Source organism: Protobothrops mucrosquamatus, unplaced genomic scaffold, assembly GCF_001527695.2.
Source record: "Protobothrops mucrosquamatus isolate PMUCROS unplaced genomic scaffold, P.Mucros_1.0 scaffold2217, whole genome shotgun sequence".
In the NCBI taxonomy this organism is placed as follows: Eukaryota; Metazoa; Chordata; class Lepidosauria; order Squamata; family Viperidae; genus Protobothrops; species Protobothrops mucrosquamatus.
This window is the reverse complement of record NW_015388309.1, coordinates 70,436-94,680: the sequence shown is the minus strand read 5'-3', so window position 1 is coordinate 94,680 and position 24,245 is coordinate 70,436. Positions and strand designations below refer to the sequence as shown.

General features: G+C 36.8%; 1 protein-coding gene across 1 annotated transcript in view; it reads left to right on the top strand.

Moving 5' to 3' along the window:
- Positions 1-23,336, top strand: part of ZFAND4 (zinc finger AN1-type containing 4) — a 31,718-nt gene extending 8,382 nt beyond the window's left edge. The window contains exons 6-10 of the mRNA XM_015824389.1: positions 367-514; positions 1,900-3,018; positions 10,358-10,409; positions 17,374-17,488; positions 22,609-23,336. Of these exons, the coding sequence (XP_015679875.1) occupies positions 367-514; positions 1,900-3,018; positions 10,358-10,409; positions 17,374-17,488; positions 22,609-22,744 (1,570 nt within the window). The 3' untranslated portion in view covers positions 22,745-23,336. The remainder of the gene's footprint in view (positions 1-366; positions 515-1,899; positions 3,019-10,357; positions 10,410-17,373; positions 17,489-22,608) is intronic.
- Positions 23,337-24,245: the final 909 nt, after the last annotated feature.

Sequence of the window (24,245 nt, the reverse complement as noted above, 5' to 3'; positions counted from 1 at the left end):
ATTGCCCAAGGCAGTCATTAAGCAAGGACTAGCTGTACGAATTAGTCATCTTAACAAAGACTGATAAGGACTGACAAAATGACAGGAAGGGAATTCAAAAGTAATTTTAAAAAGTATTACTTCATAGAAAGAGTAGTGGAATCTTGGAACCAACTTCCAACAGAGGTAGTGGGTCAATCATCAGTCCATCATCTGAAAAAATATATATAAAATACAAAAATAATAATTAAAAAATAATAAATGAAAAGAAAACAAAAAATAAATAAATTCAAAGGGCAGACTCGATGGACCACTAGGTCAATTCTGACTTACAAAATGTTAACATGTACAGTACTAGACCACATCTGAATTTTCTCTTCACCACAGTGGTGGTTCAGTTTATAATTTGTATGCTGATGATGATGAAGATACAGAAATATCTCCTTCCGGGCAACAGATTATTGAGAACTCCATTACAATGAATAAAATGAAGCTGCTCAAGGCAAAGATGGAAAACATGAACCTTAATAAAAAGGTAAAGCCATAAAATATAAGATCATCTGATATCAGTAAAGAACAATTACAAACCTTTCTAAATAACTTGTTCCATAACAGATATTACTCAATATATAGCATAATATCCAAAATTAATTTATATTAGCTGTGCGCAATTCATGTGCTACATTTTACCGATATAATGTACTTTTCCTAAAAAAATCATGAATGTGTCATGAAATTACCATGTGTCAGGAAGCTATCATTTTTAGCCTTAATCATCAGCTATCATTTTTAGCCTAAAGCAGGGGTTCCCAACCGGGGGTGCTTGCACCCCCTGGGAGTGCGAGACAATATTCCGGGGGGTGCGAAAACTTGGGTTTTCAAAATTATAGTGTATATGCATAATTCGTTGCTGTTATTTTGAATTTTTGTAAGGGGTGCGAGAATATATCAGAAGCATTCTAGGGGTGCAGGGTATAGAAAAGGTTGAGAGCTGCTGACCTAAAGAATACTAAATATTGTGATATTTTCATCATTCTAATCCAGAGTTTTTCGAATTGATCTATAGGGCCATTTGGATCTATGTAAGAAGCCAACAACAAAAAATAGTTTACTTGAAATCAGTCTGTTTTCTACACTAGAGGTTTGCCTTTTGATCCAGATTTTTTTTTTTTACCAAATAGATTCAACAGCCTGAAAAATTTTGAAAATCCCTGTCCTAATTGGATAGGGATTACTGATTAGAATTGTTGTTTGTCCATCGATTTCGATGAAGATGAAGACCTTGACATCTTATGGATTATGGGCCATCAGCGGTGTGTCCGTAGATGGCTGATGAGACCGATGTTAGCACGGAATGTTCTGCCACATACTGAACAGAGAAATGTGGACACTATTGCTTCAGCATTTGCAGCTCTGGCTTTACGGAGTGCTCGCTTCTCTTGTGCCAAGATTGTCCTTCTGTGTTCATATGNCGCTTTCCTTGAGACAGCTCACCATAGAAGAGCTGTTTAGGGATGCGATGGTCTGGCATCCTTACAACGTGGCCTGCCCAGCGCATCTGGGCTTTCATCAACAGAGTGTAAACTGATGATAGGCCTGCTCTGGAGAGGACATCTGTATCTGGTATCTTATCCTGCCACCGGATCCTCAGAATTCTGCAAAGGCAAGTCAGAATTCGCAGAATTCTGAGGATCCAGTGGCAGGATAAGATACCAGAATACTGATTAGAATTACTATTGAAAGGAAAGCAAGTTGGTTTTTTGAGTCTGGATATTAAGTAATATTTAAGTATAATGAAATTCCTCAAATTGAAATATAAAAGAGCGTTAATGCTTCGGTGCAAAACTGATGAACAAATACATTGGGGTTCTGTAGTTGCGCTATAGTTAAAACTAACCCCTTTTCCTTTTCCCCCCACAGCCTAAGATCAAAATGAATCCCCATTCTCCAGTGGTTCTTCATCCATCTAGTGGCTCGCTTGCAGCTGTTCGTCATAATTTTCTACGAGCACTTCCTCATATTGGGCAATCCTGTCTGCCTCCTGAAAATTTACATAAGTCAGGAATATCTCAGAATGCTTTTTCAGCCTTAGCACATACTGGTAAAAAAGTTACTAGAAACTTTCTTAAAGAAAATGACAAATGGGAGAGTATTTCACCATCTCAGTCAATTAACAGCTCGACACTGCCTTCAAAAGTATCATGTGTGGACAAGGGAGAGGCCAAACTTTCTGAAAACCATTTGGTTCCTCAAGTGACAACTGCACTTGCAAATTTGGAAAAAAATGCAGAAAATGGTACATCGTCCAATGAAAGATGTCCTTTCTTGTATCCAGATCTCACAAATGTAAATCTGTATACTGCAGAAAAAAATGTTCTACCGCACAAAGAGACTCTTGCCTCGGTATCAGAAGAAACTTGTAATGACTCACATAGCAAAATATCTGGAACAGAAGAAGGAAATACCACACTTCAGTTACCGCAGGAGCATCAAAACAAATCCATCACAAAAACTTTTGCAACAGCAGAAAATAGTATTTTTAACTCTCACGAGTTTAGTCTCAAGAAAACACGCCTGTCACCTCTTCATTGTTCATCACAGATGGCGCATTACAGTCCTCAGAAATCTCAAGCTCACGCCAAATATTTTGAAGAAGCTGGCTTGAGGCCTACTATTTCTCCAAACATTCTGCAGTCGTTGGAGGTGAACAGTTTAGCAGATTCCTCTTACTCAAGAACATCTAGATTTCATGGCATTGGTTTAGATTTACCTACCAAAAGGCCTGATACCCATTCTAAAGTGGAGGCAAGGGATATCACAGAAGTAGCAATTAAGGCTTCCAAAGACCCTGTTTCTGTAAATAACATAAGTTTGTTAAGTTCATTTACCCGAAGCACAAATAGAGATGGCTTACAGAATTCTTGTGGCACAAACAGGTTTCGGACTCCTGGTATTTCATTAACTACCAACTTTCAACATTTTCAAGAAGAAAGTTTTAGAACGGCTTCTCCTCACAATGACATGCCTGGATATTTTTTAGTAAGTACTCATGCTTTATTTTTTTACAAAGGTGAGATTTGTACTTGCAATAGGGTTTACTCTCTATTGGTCAAGAATCAAAATTGGCTACTTGTCAAATTGGAAAATCTCAATGTACAGTATATCAATATTATTTAAATAAGCTTGAATTTTGGCTTTCAGAATTGAAAAGTTACCATTCAATAAATGTTCCATTCTTGGATGTGTTAGATTTTTTTTAAACAAGGGCCATTTTTCTGAGGCAGATTTACTCATGTTTTATTTTCACAGATTTGTAAATTATGTTTGGTTTTCTAGTAAATAGCTTACTCTGAAGTTACTATATAAATATTCCTTCCCTTAGAAAAATGGTAATACATTTCCAAAACGATTGAGACAGCCAGTTTCAAAGTTGTATTAGAACAGTCTCTCTATACATGTATTCAAAGTGTTTTACATTCAAATGTTTTGTGTATATTCATTAACTTTTGAGTTTTATATTTTTACGTTTGATAAAATGTTCTGTATATTTATCCTATATTTAGCCAATTCTGAACAGCTTGTCTCACTCATGTTTCATGAGGTTGAAAGATTTGGCATTTACTTCCAAATTATAAATGAGATAAACAGACGTTCTTCATATGTCATTTAGTAACAATTTCCAGATAATGCTCTCTCACACCTTGAGGGGAAAGATGAAGAAGAAGCACAAATCTGTTTTTTCTTCATATATAATCTGACCTTAGAATTGGATGGAAGAATCCTTTTACAGAACCTATTCATATGTTTTCTATTTATATGATTAGTGATCACATGCAAGAGAGCAGGGAGGTTCTCTGGCCAGAATGACTACAGGTAGTCCTCAACTTATGACCACAATTGAGCCCAAAATTTATGTTGTTAAGTGAGAAATTTTTAAGTGAGTTTTGTCCCATTTTACAACTTTTCTTGCCACATTTATTAAGTGAATCGCTGTAGTTGTTAAATTAGTAACACAGTTGTTAAGTGAATCTGGCTTCCCCATTGACTTTGCTTGTCAGAAAGTTTGCAAAAGGGGATCACATGACCCTGGGACACTGCAATCGTTATAAATGTGAGTCAGTTGTTAAGCATCCGGTCGTAAGTGTAAAAAATGGCCATAAGTCACTTTTTTCCGTGTCGTTGTAACTTCAAGTGGTCACCAAGTGAATTGTTGTAAGTCGAGGACTACCTGGATTTCTTGACATTTGCCTTCACTATTCATCCATTGGCACAAGGTCTGTAAAAAAGCCTGCAAAATTCATATGACCTCCTCCCATGTGAGAAGAAGGATCTAGTAAGTTGTGAGAAAAGGGACTGTCTTCTGCCCTAATTTCCCCCAAGAATGCAAAAGACAAAAAAGACATAGAGCAATTTTTAAAAAGCAGTAAAGCAGAAAGGTGTAGCCCAGATGTTCAAAAATAGGACTTCAAGGGGAGATAGATAGAAATGGCATCACCATTAAAAACTAACAGTTCAGATTACTCAGAATTAGAAGCCAGCGACACTAAGGATAATTCCACAATAAAATATCCTGATTGCCAATCAACTGTAAGAGGTGAATTAAGTTTATATTACTGAAGTTGCAGGGCAATATTTAAAAAAAAAAATACAATGAAAAGCAGGAAGAAACACAATGCAGAAAATGCATTCCTGCATCATTTCATTCCTTTTTCCTTTACTAGGTAGGGCCTTGCAGCATTGCTACTGATAAAAAGGATGGTATGGTAGTTATGTTGTGTGATGAAATGGAGGATATGTGGATTAAAGAAAGGTGAGGATCAGCAATGACATGGAGAAGCTGCAGATAGGGAGACACAAAAGTCCAGGAAAAAGTGACAGCTGGAGAGGGAAGGGGCAGAAGAGCCAGGGATAGTGTCAGCAGCCCCCTTCAACCAGCAGCAGCCATGACAGTTAAAGCAATCTATTCAAGCCAGCTGCATTGTCCCAACAATGGAAGTATCAGTCCAGCAACAGCCAGAGGCACAAGTCAGCAAGGTTGGCTGACAATAAAAGACCATCCAGTAGCAGTGGCTCTCCAAAGGAAGGTTGACCAGTGGATTGCAAAGCAGCTGCTCTGTGGGGGGGTTCCACATGAGGCCCATGGGTGATCCCAGTCCAGCCCAGCGGCGGATGGGGTATTAGCATCATCTGGTAGGGCTGGGGTATGGGGCAGTATCAGCAAAGGGGGTGGCACAGCGGCAGGGGCAAAGCAGTGCAGGGCAGAGGTGACCCTCTACAACAGTCCCACTTTCTCATGTGGCCCTTTGAGAAAGTGAATTGCGCATCCATACTCCAAGGACATAACAGCAGTGTGAAGCAGCCATCCCACATGTGTAAGACAGAACATCTGGGGAGACCCAGCCCAGCCGCCCTAGCTGCCATACACTCTATACCAGGGGTCGGCAACCTTGGCTCTTTTACAACTCGTGGACTTCAACCCCCAGAATTCCTGAGCCAGCCATGCTCAGGAAGTCCACGAGTCATAAAAGAGCCGAGGTTGCCTACCCCTGCTCTATACCATGCCAGCTGACCTTCACCACGTTCTTTGTCCTACTATTTAGAAGGTGCGCCCATGGTAGCTCTTTGTGAAGAAGAAAAATAAATGCTAAAATAATATATTCTATATATTTAATACAATAAATTTATCTTTAAGAGCCCTTCATCCCATGCTCTGAGGGCAGAGCTAGAATGCTTGAAACCATCTCCAGCGTTCCAGCCCACCTGGGAGCACAGGAAAAGGGCATTTGAAGACACTGCAGATGAGTGGCTGCCTTCCCCAATTATTTTTCTTCTTTTTCACAAAGGGCCAAGCTGGACACACCAGCTCAGTAAATAGTGAGATGAAGAAAGTGGTGGAGGTCAATTGACATGGTAGCATGCACACATCAGTCCTGGGCTGGAGTTTCTCAGCTGTTTGACACTTCATGTGTGTGTGGCGGGGGGGGGGGGATTCCTTCATGCTCCCTCCACCCTGGGAGTCTCTGGGGTGTTTGGAACTTCCTGCAGAACAGCTGCTTTGTGTCCCACTTGGAGATTTCTGGAGCTTGGCTCTTGGGGAGTGGGGGATGGATGCTTTTCTTTGTGCCACTGAAGCTTTTCCAGTGTTTTTAAGTGCATAGATTGGGGGGGGGAGAGAGGGGCAGGTATGAGGAGTTGCAGCACCTCTGCAGATGGTCATAATTTTGATCATGTGACCGTGGGGGTGCTGCAACAGCCATAATTTCAGGAAAGGATCATAACTCCCTTCGTTCACCATTATAATTTTGAACAGTCGCTGAACAAACAGTCTTAAGTTGACCTCCTGTACAGTACCATGAAAAATATATGCTACTAATAATATATGCACCATCTCTTAGCTATCTATGACTACAGCAAGAAGCACATAGAAAATGTTACAAGCAAAAGTGTAACTCTGTATTATTAGTCTTTGGCTCACATAAAAACCTCTTGGCGTAATGCCACTGCCTGAAGATGCTCATATTTTTTTGTGTATGTGATGGGACTAAGTTCATGCAGTATTGGAGATAAAGGTACTTCTTTCTTAAATGCCTGGCAGCACACCGCATGTTCCTCGTGTTTGGTGGAATACAGGCAGCAAAATAGCCTGAACTTTGCAAAAAATACCATGAACATGGTTTCTCGATTTAAGCTGAGCTCTGGTTTATGCTTGTGGCATACTCACCAGAATATGATCATGCTAAACAGTTTCACACCCTGCTATTAGAAGGAAGTTGGATTACTAAATATGGTAAGGAGTAAAACTTTCCTCTTAGCTGGCTTTAAAAATGTTTTACTCAATCAAGCTGATTCTGCTTGCATTGTTTGACAATTCCATTATATACCAGGGAGTAATAATAAGAGGCAGTTCCATTCACTATAGCAAAATGTGGTCTGAGGTCCCCTGGTGACCCACAAAATCTAAATTATTTGCCAGCCTATGTTAAAAAAAAATAATGCAATATTAAAATCCCATCAAACAATCATGAGGGGCAATGGTGACAGTGTGAATACATCCGTTTTAATTTTTAATATGATAAATATTGATTAAATAACTCATACAAATAAAAGTTCTTTTGACTTAGGAGAGATTCAAATGAAAACCTTGATTGACCAGTGCCCAGGTAAATATCTGTGGACCTGTCTGGTCATGATTATGGAAGATGGAGTGAATGAAATGGCAGGGGTTGTGGAGGAACAAAAGAAAGCTGTAAAAGATCAGAGTGAAAGTATACATACATGAAAATCTAGAAAATGAAATGAAAAAATGAAGAAAAAAACATTTTTCACATGAAAAATGTTTTGAGTAACCATTTGTCAAGCATGGAATAAGGATTTCTGCCTTGGGCAGGGGGTTAGACTAGAAGACCTCCAAGGTCTCTTCCAGCTCTATGATTCTATGATTTTGCACGTAGAATTGTACAATCTCATATGAATCCAATGGGAAGAAAAACTAGGCATAAACTAGGAAACAATGGGAAGTTCTCATATGTACTTAAGGTTAACAGGGCATATAAAGGAAATGGAAGACTAATACAATCGTCAAAAAATCTTATAGCAAGTAATTAATACTTGCGGATATCAAGTCATAAAGGCTGGAATGCAGCGGGAATTTAGGCTTAACAAGAGAAGCTAAAGTCGACAATGTCAGTAATAAGAAAAAAAGAAAGGGTGGGGCCACTTTCTGGAAAAATAAGATGGTAACAAGTGATGAGATGGCAGAGCTTCTCAACGCTACTTTGCTTCGGTCTTCTTTCTAAAGGGAAACTGTTCAAATGAACCTAAGAAGACCAGTTAAGGAGGAAGTGGCAATCCAAGGTAAGTAAGGAGATTGTTAGGGAACATTTAAGAAACTCAAGACTTCAGTACCAGATCCATTACATCTGAGAATTTCTGAAGATTCATTTATGAGAACCTTTCACATCTCTGAGAAATCAAAGCAGTTGAATATAGTGCCAGAAAACTGAAGATGCTCAAATATTGTACTTCTCTTCCAAGAAAGAGAAAAAAGAGGACCTGGATAACTGCAGCTCATAGTGGACAAAACTCTGGAAGAGATTGAGTTTGTGAAAATAATATATTGCTTGGCAGAAACTAGCATGATTATAAATAACAAATAAACAAATAACAAATCATGCCAAAGCAACCTGATATTCTTTTTTGATAGAATTACTAATAAAATCTTGACTTTATTAAAGCATTTGACAGTCTCACATGAAATCCTAGTAGAGAAGATATGGGTTGTACTATGCAGCCATTAGATAGATAGAGAACTAATTGAACAATCATATCCATGGGGCTGAGATGAAGTAGCTTTTCAAAGTATATACACGATGGTTCTTAAAAAGGTGGTTGGGGTGCAACTCCAGAGGGGGCTTGGAGGAAATGGATTATAAAAATTCTTTTCAATCTAAACATTAAGATAGTATTGATCATGCTTGCCCTAGTACAGTCAGAATGGGGTGGTGTGGCTGTCTTGATTCTTGATCTTAACTGCTTTCAGCACTACTAATCCTTCTGAACTGGCTATGGGATTTGAGAATGGGAGACACAGTGTAACAGTAGATCTCTTTTGGCAGATTCCTGTCAATGTTAGGGGACGGGAAATTGGGCCCAAGAGTTGTGATTATCCTTGTAATAATTTGATTGAGGGGTTTCATGTCTATGCAGAACAGCAGCAGGGACCATGCATCACCTTGGTATATGCCAGTGGTGGCGAACCTGTGGCACGGGTGCCAGAGGCGGCACTCAGAGCCCTCTCTGTGGGCACGCGCGCCGTCGCCCCAGTCGTAGGCCTTCAGCTGGGTTTTATAAAACCTTTTCGCTTTAGGCCTCCGCTGCCGTGTACAAAAAAAAAAGGTTCAATCAATCAGTCAATTTCAACTTCTCGCGGGGAAAAAAAGATCTTGCAAAGTTGGAATTGATTGATTGAACTTTTTAGTCCCACCCAGTCTGCTGTTACCACCGCAGTCACGCCCACCCAATGAGCCACACCCACCCGGCACCCGACGATGCATAAGTGGGTTTTGGGTTGCAGTTTGGGCACTCGGTCTCTAAAAGGTTCGCCATCACTGGTATATGCCATACTTGATGGCCAAGTTATGCAAGTTGTCTTGAGTTGATTTTTACTGTTGTCTTCCACAGTCTCATTGAGATCTTGAGGAAGGTCCTTAGTGTCCTGTTGACTTTGTATAGTGCAACAATATTGAAGGCAATCTAATATTAACCCTTTTTTCTAGGAACTTATCTTCCTTTTTTTTTTTAAAAAAAAAGGTACCACTTGAAATTTATTTTGAGCAACAATAAAAATTTGTACAAATTATTATGAAAGCAAATATGTTATTTACTTGTTTGTTAAATTTATAGGCCACCAATCTCACAGTTTGAGGCAACTCTGGGCAGCTCTGGATTAGTCTTACAGAATTTAATGGTCCCTTTAGTTTTGTACATGGACCTACCAAAGTCCTAAGTAGCATGTATTCACCTGATTACGGTATTTGAAGAATTTGGTGAGCAAAGTTAAAGAGCTTTCTTTGTGGAGTCCTTGTCTTATAGAATTTAGCTTAGTGTAGGGTTTACATACTAGATTAGTACTATTTAATAGTACTAATTAGATTAATAGTAATTTAGAAACCAGGCAACTGAATTCCTAGAATGGAAGCTGGCTAGATGATTCTTAGCCAACTCCATTCTACTCCATCCAGATATTGTGGAGAAAATACAGTGATACCTTAGTACTCACCCACTTTGAAACTCATTGCATTTTGGTATTCAGTGCATTTTGAATGAAAATTTTGTCCTGGTACTCATCAGTCGTTTGGTAGTCGACACATGCTAGAACTTGTTGCTACAACTGTGACTCAGTACATTGTTTCTTATGGGAAAAAATTGTTTGGTACTCATCACGCCTCCTGGAACCAACTAATGATGAGTACTGAAGTACCATGGTAGCTTGAGTTGTAAAAAAACAAGTGAGATATGAATCTAATAATAAGAATTAGTCAAATTGATTTAACACTGATGTTTAATTAGATTTTTTAAAATCCTTCATGCTATGCTAGGCAATTGTATTCTCTATTTTACTATTGTATTATTATACATGTTTTACAATGAACTTTATTAAGTTGTATAAATATATTTTGAATAAATTCTAGCTAGCATAGTGTAGCAATTTACAGAATATATTTGCATTTCTCTTTTTTTGCTACTATTAGAGTTCAGTCGTTTGCAACCAAAAATTTAAGACTCGGATTTTGTAGAAGTAATTTATTTAAAATATTGAAATTCATTTATTCATTGCTTGTGTTCACATTCATTATTCTTTCCACCCTTTAAATTTTAGTCTTCTGGAGTTGGATCGAATGGAAATATTATAACTTCAGGAAAAAGAATGGGTAAGTAACCAATTTGGAATCTTCAAAAATTGCCATTTATAGTGCTTTCCTATTTAAATATCCAAAAAACGAGAAATGTATAAGACTTCTATAAATCATATGTTTATCTAATGTCAGATATCTGCAAGAATAGAGGCTCCTTCAGTTAGCTGCTGCTGTGCATCAAGTGCAGATAAGTGGCTTTCAACTCCCGTTATTCAGTGTGATTCCTGAAAAACAGTTTCCATAACTAGCCAGTGTAAGACAGAATACGGATAGTCCTTGAATTACAATTGCAATTGGGATCAGCATTGCCATTGCTAAGCAATGCAATTGTAAAGCATGGTGTTACATGACCACATCACTTAACAAGGCAATCCAGGCAGTCCCGTTATCTTCATAAAGGGACAAACTGCATGCAAATGCAGGGAGGCCCAGGAAAGAGAATGGGTTTGAGAGATATGAGAAGCTTTGAGAAGATCTATACCAGAGGTCCAACCACACTGAGCAGATCTCATCAGAGGAGCCGGACAAAGTGAATCTCTCCATAAACAAGACGGAGAGACATAGTATACAGAAGCCCTTACCAGATCACTCGTCATTTAGGTCAACAAGCACCACATTAGGTGTTGGAATTCCTGAACAACTGGTGACTAATGAGGCTATAAGACTCAAGACTATTGGCTGAGGAATCAGGGCCAGCAGCTGTAGCACTACTGGAAGAAAAGTTGCTTGCCCGTCACAAATATACAAAGACTAAAAACAAAGCAATAATGATCTATTATTACAAATCAAATCCAATGAGAATATCTGAAAAGAAGACACCAGTTCTGGAAAAAAAAACACCCAGAAATTACAGAACAGAGTCTAGCAGACCAACGTTGATTTATAATATAAAATATTCATAGAAACAAAATTGGAAGAACTGCAAAATCTACACAGGGCAAAGAAATCAAACCCTTGCCAGAAGTAGCTGAGTCTATAAAGGCAAATCAGAGGGTGTCAGCAGTGGAGAAAGCCAGCATAGCTGTTGAATTGTTCTCATTCCCAAACAAGGCATCCTTTCCTGTGCCTTCTCAGAAAGAATAAAGCTCTCTAACTGAAAAAGAGGAGTTGAAACAAAAAATATATGAGCATCTAAAATAATACAAAAATAACAGTATATGGTTGCCTGCATTGTTACCAAGAAATAGCTAGCACAAGTATTAAAAGATGCCAATATTATAATATCAAATATAAGCATCACTCACTGCAAGAAGCAAACCAACTAATATATACCATGGCATCAGTTACATCTGAATACCTTGGATGTAAAATCAACTAACAACAAAAAAAAGCCAAACTGCACCCCCAAAATGGAAGTTCGAGTTAGAAAATAAGTTAGAAAATCAATCAAGTTAGAACTGATGAAAGAAAAGCAGCAGAAGGGCAAGAAGACCAAAGCTGCCTGATCAAGAAACATTACCTAGAAACAAGATCAGGAAAGCAGCAAATAACTGCTATAGCCAAGAAGATCAGCAGATACAAAGCTTGGATTGCACACTATAGAGAAAATCTCTAATTTCAGTGACAGCAGAAACATTTCTACCAGTCCATCGATGGAGAGACTGCAGTGAACCAGCCAACACCTGACAAAAAAGAAACAGTCTGGTTCTAGGTGCAGCTATTGGACAACCCAAAGAATTACAAGGATGCTGCTTGAATAAAGAAGATGGATAAGAATAAAAAAGAAATTGAAATGAAAGAACTTGTAATAACAGCAAAAATGTTGGAGAAATGACCAAGGAAGACCAATACTGGAAGAACCTAGCACCAGGTGAAGATGAACTGCATGGTTTTTGGTTGAAACATCTGTCTAGTCTACACCCACTGATTGCCAGCAGTTTGGCAACACTGCAAGAAGGTGAAATTGAAGATTGATTAACATCTGGCAAACCTACTTGAAAACAAAAGGGGTGGTACTTGGCCCTGCTTACTAACTGCTTTAAAATTGCTAAATGGTGTGCTAGCTAATGCAGTCCAACAATATCTAGTTGAAACAATTAGTTCACTAATGAGACAAGATGGCAAGGATGTAATGGGGAGTAGAGAGAAAGCAGAGCTGCTTAATTCATTCTTTGCATCTGTCTTCACACAAAAAGATATTGGACAGCCACTGGTATGGAATGGTATAGGGCCTCCTGCTTGAGCAAGGGGTTGGACTAGAAGACCTTCAAGATCCCTTCCAACTCTATTATTCTATTATTCTGAAAACAAACTCTTTCCACCTAAGCAGAAAGGAAACTGCCCAAACAGCAGGGGTACAAAAAATAGCTCCTAATTGAGAGGATGGTTTTGGAAAACTGCAAGAGAAAGAAGACCAACTTGAATGTAGCTTAGATTGATTACAAGAAGGCATTTCACTCCCTGCCATGTGATTGGATAATCAAGTAACTAGATATAATAGGGGTCATCAGAAACATAAAAAAAATGCAAAGATCAGTGGCACAATGGAAGAAGACACAATTGCTGATCAATGGTGATAGACTGGGAGAAGTTAATATCAAGAGAGGCATCTTTCACAGAGACTCATTATTACCACTACTGCTTGACATTGAATTGATATGTCAGTCAAAAATGCTCAACAAGTCAGTCATGGTTATCAAACATCAAAAATATCTGCCAGACTATCCCACCTTTACATGGACAATCTGAAGCTGTATGGAAAAGCTGAAATAGAATCACCGCTCAGCTTTGTTCAGATATACAGCCAAGATATCGCCATGGAAGTTGGACTGGGCAAATGTGCTACCCTTACCATCTCCAGGGGAAAAAACAGTAAAAACTGAGAAATCAAGATGCCCTATGGAAATCACATCAAGATTCTGGATGAAGATTGCTACAAATCTGGGCATCCTTCAAGCTGATAACATTAAACACAATGAAGTCAGAAGTGTTTCTTTTAGGTTTGATGAACAAACAAGCTGAAATAAAATATGGGACTTTGTTTTTATACACGTTAACTGCTTTTATATGCACCAACATGGAAGGATATACAAATTCCAACAGTGGAAGAATGGATTGTAATGTTAATGAAATGGCTGATATAACAAAACTGAGTGTTTTAATTAAAGACAACAATTTGACTATTTTTCTTTCTACCTAGAGACACTTTTGAACTTTCTGTTAGATCAAAATAAAAATGAAGTTTTAATTTTGGGATTTGAAGATTAGATGTGTTATGTCTATGGAAATAATTGTATACTGATAGAGCATAATAGATATGCATCTTATGTTTTATGTATTTATTTAAATTTAAAGTAGGGGATATTTTATTATAGATAATTAAAGAAATATACAGTATAGTAATATCCAGTAATATGTTTACGTGAATTTGTTACTGTGATGCATTTATGGATTATATGTTTTATTTAGAATAAGAAATTATGTTCTACATATTCTTGTTATTTAATTATTTGTTTTGTGTATCTGTAATATAGTTGTGTATTTTTTATTAAAACAAGAGTATTTTATCTTATAATTATATCCATGCTGAAGGGTTGGAAGTAAATTTTTCATGTTGTTTTTTTTTGGGGGGGATGTTACTTTTAAAATTCTCTATTGCTCCTTTTCCCCACTCTTCCTTTTTGTTACATTTTTTGTAATTTAAGTATCTATTTTTCAAACTCAGTAAAATTTTATATGAAATAAAATTTAAAAAGGTTAGTGGTGAATGCATCATGACACTGAAGAAAATCTTAAAGTTCAAATTCTGTGGAGAAAATGCCATCAAGGCAATTAAACCTGGGCAATTCCAATCATTAGGTACACAGCTGGAATAGAGGATTGGACTCAGGCCAAACTAAATGACCTGGATAGGAAAACCAGAAATATAACGAGAGTAAATTATACCTTTCATCCATGCAATAACATTGACAGATCTGCTTATCAAAGAACACAAGTGAACATGGAATGTTGCAAATACACCAGATCATTAAAGAAGAAAAAAGGGCATCTTTTTTATCTGTTCTTATCTGACAGTGAAGAAGTTACATTGAAGTTAGTACATCATGATGGCTAATAGGAGAGAGCAAACTGGCCCACAGGAAAGACAAATGAAATATAGAAAAGAGTCACGTGGCAAGCAAAGTACTACATGGCTAGTATATTTAAACAAAACTAGCAGGCAAAGCAGATGAACAATACCTGGCAATGGCTAAGATCAGGAAAGTTGAAGAGACAGATGGGTTAATTCTGACTACACAAGACCAAGCCTTAAGAACAAATGCATACAAAACCAGAATTGAGAAAAGAGCAACAGACAGTAAAAACTGCTTCTGCAAAGAAGCTGAAGAAACAGTGGATCACCTACTTAGCAGTTGCAAAAGGATTGCACAGATTGACTACAAACAACAACATGACAAATTAATATCAATGGTGCATTGGAATATCTGCAAGAAATGCTATTTGCCTGCAAGCAAGAACTGGTAGAACTACAAAATATACAAAATAATAGAAAAAGAAAAAGCTAAAGTGCTCAGTTGCATTACAATTCAAACAGACAAGCATCTGCTACATAATACCCCGATTTAACAGTTGTCTATAGGAAAGACCAGAAATATGTGCTGCTAGTAAGACAAAAAGTGGGATGGGTATGTTTTCTTCATCAGACAAAACTTCTGCATCTTGACAATATGAGGAAGTTTTACGTAGCTCCCAACTGATAATTGAGGAGTCAAGCTGTGGTCAAAGCATATTCAGTGATGCTTAAAAACTAAATAGTCACATATTGGGATGGGTGGGAGAGAGAGCAGGTTGGCTTACAGGTAGCTACATATGTTGTGACTTTCCATAACATTTCTGTATTTACCAGTCACTTATATGCCAAAAAAGCACTTTGCCAATCTCCTTTATAGTACTAAAAGTCTGGTTCCTGTAACTTCTAATTGTGTGGAATGATGGATCTTAGGGCAACAATTTTTGAACCAAGATACTCCAAATGGGCTAACTTATGGAATGCACCAAAATCCAGAATCCATGACTGCTGTGAAATTTGGCAAATTTTATGAAACATTTTTCAATCAGATTAGAGCTGGAAGGGAGGTCTTCTAGTCCAACCCACTGAACAGGAGACCCTATATCATTTGAGACAAGTGACTGTCTAGATTCTTCTTAAAAACCTCCAGTAATGAAGCACCTACAACTTCTGAAGACAAGCTGATCCACTGGTTAATTGTTCTCACTGTTAGGAAGTTACTCCTTAATTCCAAGTTGTTTCCTTGATTAGTTTCCATCCATTGTTTCTTGTCTTGCCTGCTAGTGCTTTGGAAAATAAATCAACTCCCTCTTTGTGGTAGACCCTCAAACACTGGACTACTACTATTATAGATAGCTTTAAAGATAGCTTTTGAAGCTAGACTGCTTTGGAGAAGCAGTCAGATACTCGTAAAGCAGTTTTTTTAAAAATGGGACAAACAAGAAATGAAGATAAAGCAAATTACATTATAGTATTTGAATGAACTAAAGAATAAGATGGTTAGAAGTAAAAAGAAGAAATATAAAATTGGCTTATTTGATGAAGGTTAAAATACCCAGAATTATATTCTTTAAATAAGGCAGAATCTTCCACCTGACTCTGATTTTAAATGAACTGATATTCCTAGCAGTTCTCATACTTTTGCCACATACAAACATCTAGCTTTGGATCATTTTTCTCAATAAATAAATGAACAAATCTGCTTCTGACTCATTTGTTTAATTACAACTTTATCTACTTTTAGGACTTGTATGGAACATATCACACATTTTAGGTCATATTTATGCAGAAATACTGAAAATTAAAAAGCATAAACTTTTAAGTATATTTAGATAAAGTAAATATCATTTTAATTGTTGGTTTTAATTACATGGAATTGCAAGTATGTTATCTCCACTTTCAAATGAAGAGTAGCATCTCATACTGTAGGGCAGGGGTGTCAAACTGCTGGCCCACAGGCTGGATGCGTCATGCCGAAACCGCGCCCATCCCATTGCCGGCAATGGAAAAAAAGTCACGAGATGTCAGGTGACGTTGCGAGTTTGACATCCCTGCTATAGAGTATCACTGTGGTTTATTGTCCATTTCAAATATTTCATGTCAACTTTTACTCTTTCATCTTTCCATTGAATAAAACAGGAAAGCTCCACATGGGCCCTTTAAACAAACTTTGTTCAGTCAGTGTCTCCTAAAATAAGACATTCAGTAAACTTTGATTCACATAGTAGGTTCAAACAACCCCTGTCCTATTTTTGTTCATAGAATGCTTAAAACATAAATTTCATTTTTAGAATATTATACTCACTGCCAGGTGGAAATTACATATTTAACAATACAAATCCTAAGCAAGAAGCAGTTTATCTATCTCCTTTAGCACCATTCTGTATCTTTATCCTGCCGTTATAAATGGAAACATTCCATCAAATTCTCTTTTTTATTACTTAATTCAGAAGAAACTGAATGAAGTTGGAGAAGTAACCCTTTGATGCTTTATAGCCTTTGTAAATTCAAGTATAATTGTGATTTCTCAAAAACCAAAAGCAGTGCACAAAATAGATAATGCTGCCAGATAATTCCACTCTTTCACTTTCATAAAAAATTAAACATTGATCAATAGATTTGCTAGCCAGTCTGAATGTTGATGGTTTTGAATTAACAAATCAGTACTATACTATTACCCATATTGATGTAGAAGAATTATCAGTACAATAATTTAGAAAGTTTTTTAAATGAACAAGTTTTAATTAACAGGTATGGTTCCAACAGATATGCAGCATAACTTTACAATTGTTTAATATACTGCATTTCAAAAATTTACTGCTGCCTGAGAAAAAATGATAAAATGCCATATTTTGTTTTAAAAAATAAGTGTTTTTACTAGCCTTTCTTGGCAGCTGCTTTTCCCTTGTATCATTTATTTCATAGCAAATGTACAAAATAATTATGAATATTTTACTTTTTTGAAAGCAGGTGATACAACTCATCTTCCACCTGTGAATTGTTCTATTCAACCTAAAAAGAAAATTGCAAAGCATTGCTTCCTATGTGGAAAGAAAACTGGATTAGCAACTAGCTATGAATGTAGGTAGGTTGAATTTGCATCCTACAACCATTTACCATTATCCAAGCACAACAAAGAAATAGGAAGGGATTAGTTGGGATAAATGCTAAATAAGTATTGAGATAAATAATGCTGCCAGGTCCAATCTTTCACTTTTCAGCCAGCAGATTCTAAAATAAAAGAAACACAACCTATAAAATGTGCATGCCTAATTAAAAATTAACAGAAGTAGGTTTCTTCTCCATCATTCTCTTTCATTGTCTGTATATAAATATGAAGGTGACCTTAAATTTTGCAGTACTTGGACTATAATTGAAGGGTTATTGTATTCAGTGCTAATTCCATGAGCTAATTTTATATCAAGAAATGTCCTATTTTTCTTACAAATTGGATTTTATTCCCTCTAAAATAATAACTGTTTCCAAATGGAGAACTATTATCATAAACAAATGAGATGAGATGAAATCAGCAGAGTGGTGTGAATAGAAAGAGAGCATACTGTATATTTTGAATTAATCAAATGGTGGAAAAAGAACAGCAACAAATTGAGAGATTAAAATAAATAGAAGATTAAGAGTTTTGGGGTGTAAACATTAATGGCAACAATTTTAGCAGATTGCTTTTCTTGGGGTTTATGATGCACAGTCTGCTTATTTTAGCATTCATCCACTCAGTTCTTCCCCTGGAGTTCAGCCTGGTTCAGAGAGAGAATTTTTTTTTTTCCAACTGGCTTGTCATTGCTACTGATAAGAGCTCAGATGAAGGATCTGGCCCTAAGTCACTCAACAAGCTTCCATGCTTACGGGAGGAGAAGCACCTGGCGTTTCCTGCTCCTAATTCTTAACTGCAACACCACATTACCTCTCTATTATTTTATATGGTCTTCAGTTAATTCTTGAATTAACCTGATTCAGAATTCAGTAATTTTGGGACATATATTTGGAATTGACTGCCTGTTTGTATAATGGCAAATGCGATTTGTTTTTTAATTCCACAATTGCTTTTGTCATGGGATTTATATTCTCTATTGTTTATTAGTTTTATATTTTGCCTTTCACTCAGGACAGAGGCATACATAGGGCTGCCTCTTGCCATTTTTTATAATAACCACCCCACCAATTTTAGCATTATATCTCTATTTTGTTTTTTCTATCATTGTCAGCTTTTGTGTTGTGATTTTTTTCCAGGTTTTGGGTACTTTCGTACACGCTTTGTGGCAGTTTTCCAAGTTTGTCATACACTATTGAATATTACCACAAAATGGCTGATCACTTCCCTCATTTCCGTGGTTGTTTAAGGAACCCATTGAGTCTTGATCTGTGCCTTGCAATAAAATAGCAGACATTTCCTTCTAGATTTTCAATCTTAAACCAACCACCCCAGGGGTCTACCATTGAAGCTTCTCATAAGACACCTAATAGAAAGTTTTATGACTTTATCTGATAGAGATCCCTTAGTTTTTATTCTTTTTATTTCCTCTTTTTTTAAAAAAAAGAAAAGAATTTATCAGCTCATAATGTCTGTCATGTGGTTTTATTTCCATTTTCCTATACAATGACTCATTAAGGTCGTTATATATTTAATTTATCTTCCTGTCCCATTTCTTCTTGAAATATTGTTCGTTGTTTTTTTAAACATTGGTGACCAACTCTTGAGATCATACGATAAATACTTATTGGATTTCAATTACTGATCTTGAAACCAGCTCTTTCAAGAGATTAAAAATAGGAAACCACAAGGGTTTCATATAAAGATAATCCATCTAAAACCATTCATTTGGTGACCGTTCAAAGTTACAACAGCACTGGAAAAAAGTGACTTATGACTGTTTTTCACACTTAAGACCATTGCAGCATTCCGTGGTCATGTAATCAAAGTTTGGATGTTTGGCAACTGGCTCATATTTATGACAGTTGCAGTGTCCTGGGGTCATGTTGTGACTTTCTGACAAGCAAAGTCAATGGGGAAGCCAGACTCACTTAACAACTGCAGTGGTTCACTTAGCAACTGTGGCAAGAAAGGCGTGAAATGGGACAAAACTCACTTAACAACTGTCTTAGCAACAGAAATTTTGGCTTCAATTGTGGTCATAAGTCGAGGACTGCCTATAGTCCTTCAGGCTGCCCATGTAGCCCTAACAACTACCTCAAGGGCATATCCAAATTCTTGCTGGCTGAAGGAATAGTACTGCTCTACTAATCTTGCTCTTTTCCCTGTGGTTTAGTATAGATTAGGAATAGCAGAGTCACATTTGTGAGGCATTGTTAGTAAAGTTTCATAAAGTTAGTTTGGGCTGTTCCTTGCTTTTCAAAATGAGAAAATGACTGAAGTTGCCAAAGACAATAGGGGTCATCCTTATAAAACACACATCCTGAAGTACCAGTTTGCTTCAGTTGTCTCCTGCCGTATGTAATAAGGGAAAGCCTGAGGAAATTGAAAGTACAGGACAAGACAGGAAGCAGTTGTTGTCCACCTCCTTCTGCATGGATCTTAGTTCTTCATGCAGAAGAAGTTGGAAAAATATTTCTCCTAGGTTTATGCCCTAATGACATAGAACAGGGGTAGGCAACCTTGGCTCTTTTATGAGTCGTGGACTTCAACTCCCAGAATTCCTGAGCCAGCCAATGCTGGCTCAGGAATTCTGGGAGTTGAAGTCCACGACTTATAAAAGAGCCAAGGTTGCCTACCCCTGACATAGAATAACAGAGTTGGAAGGGACCTTGGAGGATTTCTATTCCAACCCCCTGCAGGAGACCCTATTCCATATCAATGGCTGTCCAGTCTCTTCTTAAAAGTCTCCAGTAATGGGGTACCGACAACTTCTGAAGGCAAGGCATTCCACTGGTTAATTGTTCTCACCATATAGGAAATTTCTCCTTATTTCTAGGCTGCTTCTCTCCTTGATTAATTTCCATCCATTGGTTCTTGTCTTGCCTTCGTGTGTGTTGGAAAATAGGTTGACCCTCCTCATCCTTGTGGTAGCCCCTCAAATATTGGAACACTGCTATCATGTTTCCCCTAGTCCTTCTCTTTTCATTAGACTAAGCATATTCAATTGCTGCAACAGTTTTTATATGTTTTAATCTCCAGCCCCCTAATCACCTTTGTTGCTCTTTGTAAAGTGGTACTAATACTTCATGAGATCTTGATTCTATCCCTCTATTAATGCAGCCTAGGATTGCATTGGCTTTTTTGGCTGCTGCCACACACTGTTGGCTTATATTTAAGTGATTTTCCACTAGGACTCCAAGATTCCTCTCACAGTTACTGGTATTGAGCCATGTTTCACCTAGTCTCTACCCATACAATTGTTTTTCTTGCCTAAGTGTAAAATCTTACTTTTACCCACATTGAATTTCATTTTGTTAGGTAGGGCTCAGTTTTCAAGTCTGTCAAGATCCATCTGGATCTTGAGCCTATTGTCTGGGATGTTGGTTATTTCTACCAGTTTAGTGTTAATCTTCAAATTTGATGGGTTTCCCTTCTATTCACTCATCGAAATCATTTATGAAGATATTGACGAATATTGGGCCTAAAGTGCAACCTTGGGGTACCAAACTACTTACTTCCCTCCATGTGGATGTAATTCACATGGAGGACTACATGTTGAGTGCTGTTGGCCAGCCAGTTATGAATCCATCTGGTGGTGCTATCTGTCCCATTTTTACTAGCTTACCAAGAAATAGGTTGTGGTCTACTTTATCAAATACTTTACTGAAATCTAAGTATATTATGTCCACAGCATTTCACTGATCCACTAATTTAGTCACTTTGTCAAACAACAAAATAAGATTTCTTTGGCAAGATTTGTTTTTGATGAAGCCGTGTTTGTTTCTGGTTATAACTTTGTTTGCTTCTAGGTATTTGCTTGATTATCTTTTTCAAGATCTTTCCAGGTATTGATGTCAGGCTGATTGGTCTGTAATTTCCTGGATCTGTTTTTTGTTTTTGTTTTGTTTTGTTTTGAAGATGGGAATCACACTAGCTCTTTTCCAGTCTGCAGGTAGTTCCCCAGTGCTTTTGGAGAGGGCAACCTGGTTCCTATATTAGATTTATGTTTGTGATAGGATTACTGAATTTTGCCTTCAGGATCCCTAGATAAAGTGGAACATCAGTTTTTCCCCATTTTGTGAGATGGGCAGTTGAGAAATACAAATAAATAAATATATAAATATTCATTCTTTAATGTTGGTTCCTCCTTTCTTCTAGGCAATTAAAAACTCAATTGTAATTTATTATAGAATCAATCTAGATTTTACCCTCTCAGTGAAAAACTCAATAGATTCTAATTTTAAAAACCAATCTTAGCTAGTGGAGACTTTCTGGAATAGCAGTTTATTTTCTTCAAAGAAAAGAAAAAGATGGTATTTCTCTGTTTGACAAAACAAAGATTCCAGGTAATATGGCTATAGATCTGCCAATCATTTTCTAAAACTATTTTCACCTGGAAATATCATAATGTATTTAGGATGTTCAGAATCTTGAGCTCATAATACTCACAAACAAAAATTCAGCTAGAAATAATTTTTTATCTTCAGTGGGGAAAAGTTAAAAATTGTAAATAAATATTCATGATCTTTATTGATAAAATATCTCCATCAAAATGTTGTGCTTTTGCAACATAACAAAGTCCTCTTAAATGATGAGATTACATATTAAAGACTGATGAAGAATGTCTACATTTTATAAATCTCATTTTGAGGGTAAAATACAGTATTTAAAAATCTCTGTTTACAGTTTCTCTTATCTGCCAGGTTTGTTGTTTCAAACACTGGAAAATTAAAGTAATACTTTCTATTGGTTTAGTATATTTAAAAAGTGGGAAATAGCTTAGGCAAGAAAGTCATAGAACAACGGTTTGAAAAAACTGACAATGGAAAATAATTTCTTGAAATTATTAAACAATTTTTTTCCTAGTAAATTATATGTTCTGGACAGAAAGGTTGAATATAAGTTTTTGAAATGTTAAAATGTTCTTATAATTGTATACTTACATACCCACTTACATCCATGCCCATACAGCTTGAGTTGCTCTTTTTTAAAAATTATTGTCTTGTTTTTGAAGATTCTTTTTTAAAACTTTTTTTTAGTTTTTGTCTGTGTGATTCAAAACATGATTTCTAACCCTTCATTTTTTTCTTCAGATGTGGAAACAACTTCTGCGCAACTCATCGCTATGCAGAGACTCACACCTGTACTTATGACTACAAGAATGCAGGAAGGAGATTCTTGCAGGACTCCAATCCTGTTGTCAGTGCACCAAAGCTTCCCAAAATCTAAGCATAATTTTATGGTCCGTGACTGAACTGTTTTTCTTTACTGTATTTCAAATCTAAAGATTGGCAAGTAACAAGATCATCCAAAGCTCTATAATTCTGAAGAATGATGTAACACTCTTGAAACTGACACCTTTTATTCTTTAGAGAATCAAAATTTAAACATTAGTTTTTAAAAATGTACATTCTGATTTAACAATTATTATATATTTTGTGTTAAGTATTTTATAATTGAAAATGTCCTTTCACTAGTCAAGTCTTAAAAAGATGCACTTTATTATACATACATACATATATGTATGTATCTATGTCTCTGTGTGTATATATATGTACATGTATATATGTATATATATTATATATGCACACAAAGAAACACACTATAATGAGACTTGACAGGGTTCTGTATTGAAAATGTCTTATAATCCCTTGGTTTTCAAATATGTTGTTTTAGTTTTTAGTATGGAGGTTTCATTGTACTAGGCCAACTTTCTCATAGCAAAGGGCCTTGTAGTCCATCAAACCAGCTGAAGACCATGTTTCTGTTCTGGAAGTAACATATCATGTTAGATCATTATTATCTGGCAGATTTAAAAGCAAAAACAAAGGAAGAATTTTCTTGTTATTAAATAGAAGCCACTTTAATTTTTGTGATTTTGTGTTTTTTTAAAGATCTTACAACACTTTCAGATATTATAAAAAAAGGAATAAATATGCTTTTTATGTAATAAGTAGAGTAAGTGACTTGCTGCTTTACAGCATGCTTAGAGTTGGAGGAATATTAAAAAATGCTTAAAGCTTGATATCAAAGGTGCTTTTTCAAAAGGCAACTGGGCTGTTTTTTTCTGAGGAAGAAGAAAAAAGTTTCACTTCATATCCAATAAGCTTCATCAATTGTGATGGTGGGGTGATGGAAGGATAGGTTCTGACAGGATGGTCGGTGGGGATGGAAGAATTATATTTCTTCGAAGTCATCTGGTCATTAGCAGTCTCTCTGAGAGCTGTTAAGGCCACTTGGGGGTTTATCTGTACCCTCAAGGTCACCTGAATCGTTGGAATTGGTTGTGGAATCTTCTTGGAACTTCTGAAATGGCTGCGTTGTAGACTGGAGATAGGTGGTGTCTTATTCCTCCCCCTCTATTGAGGGAGGGCTATTCAATTCTAACGCAGATGGATTCTTTTATCCCTCTTTCAAACCAGTGGTCCTCTCTATCCAAAATGTGGATGTTGCAGTCTTCAAAAGAGTGACCTTTGTCTTTCAAATGCTGATGGATTGCTGAATCTTCTTCCGCCATGCACTTGTGATGTGGTTGTTTTGTTTCACCAATGTACAGATCTGCACATGTCTCACTGCATTGCTCAGTTTATATCGGGGGGTTTTATCCTTAGGGTGGACAGGCTTCTGCATTAATGTATTCCTGGGTATAAAGTGTACGTGTATGAGGTGTTGGTTGAAAATCCTGAGTTTTTCAGATATTCCTGCAACGTATGAAATGACAACATTGCTA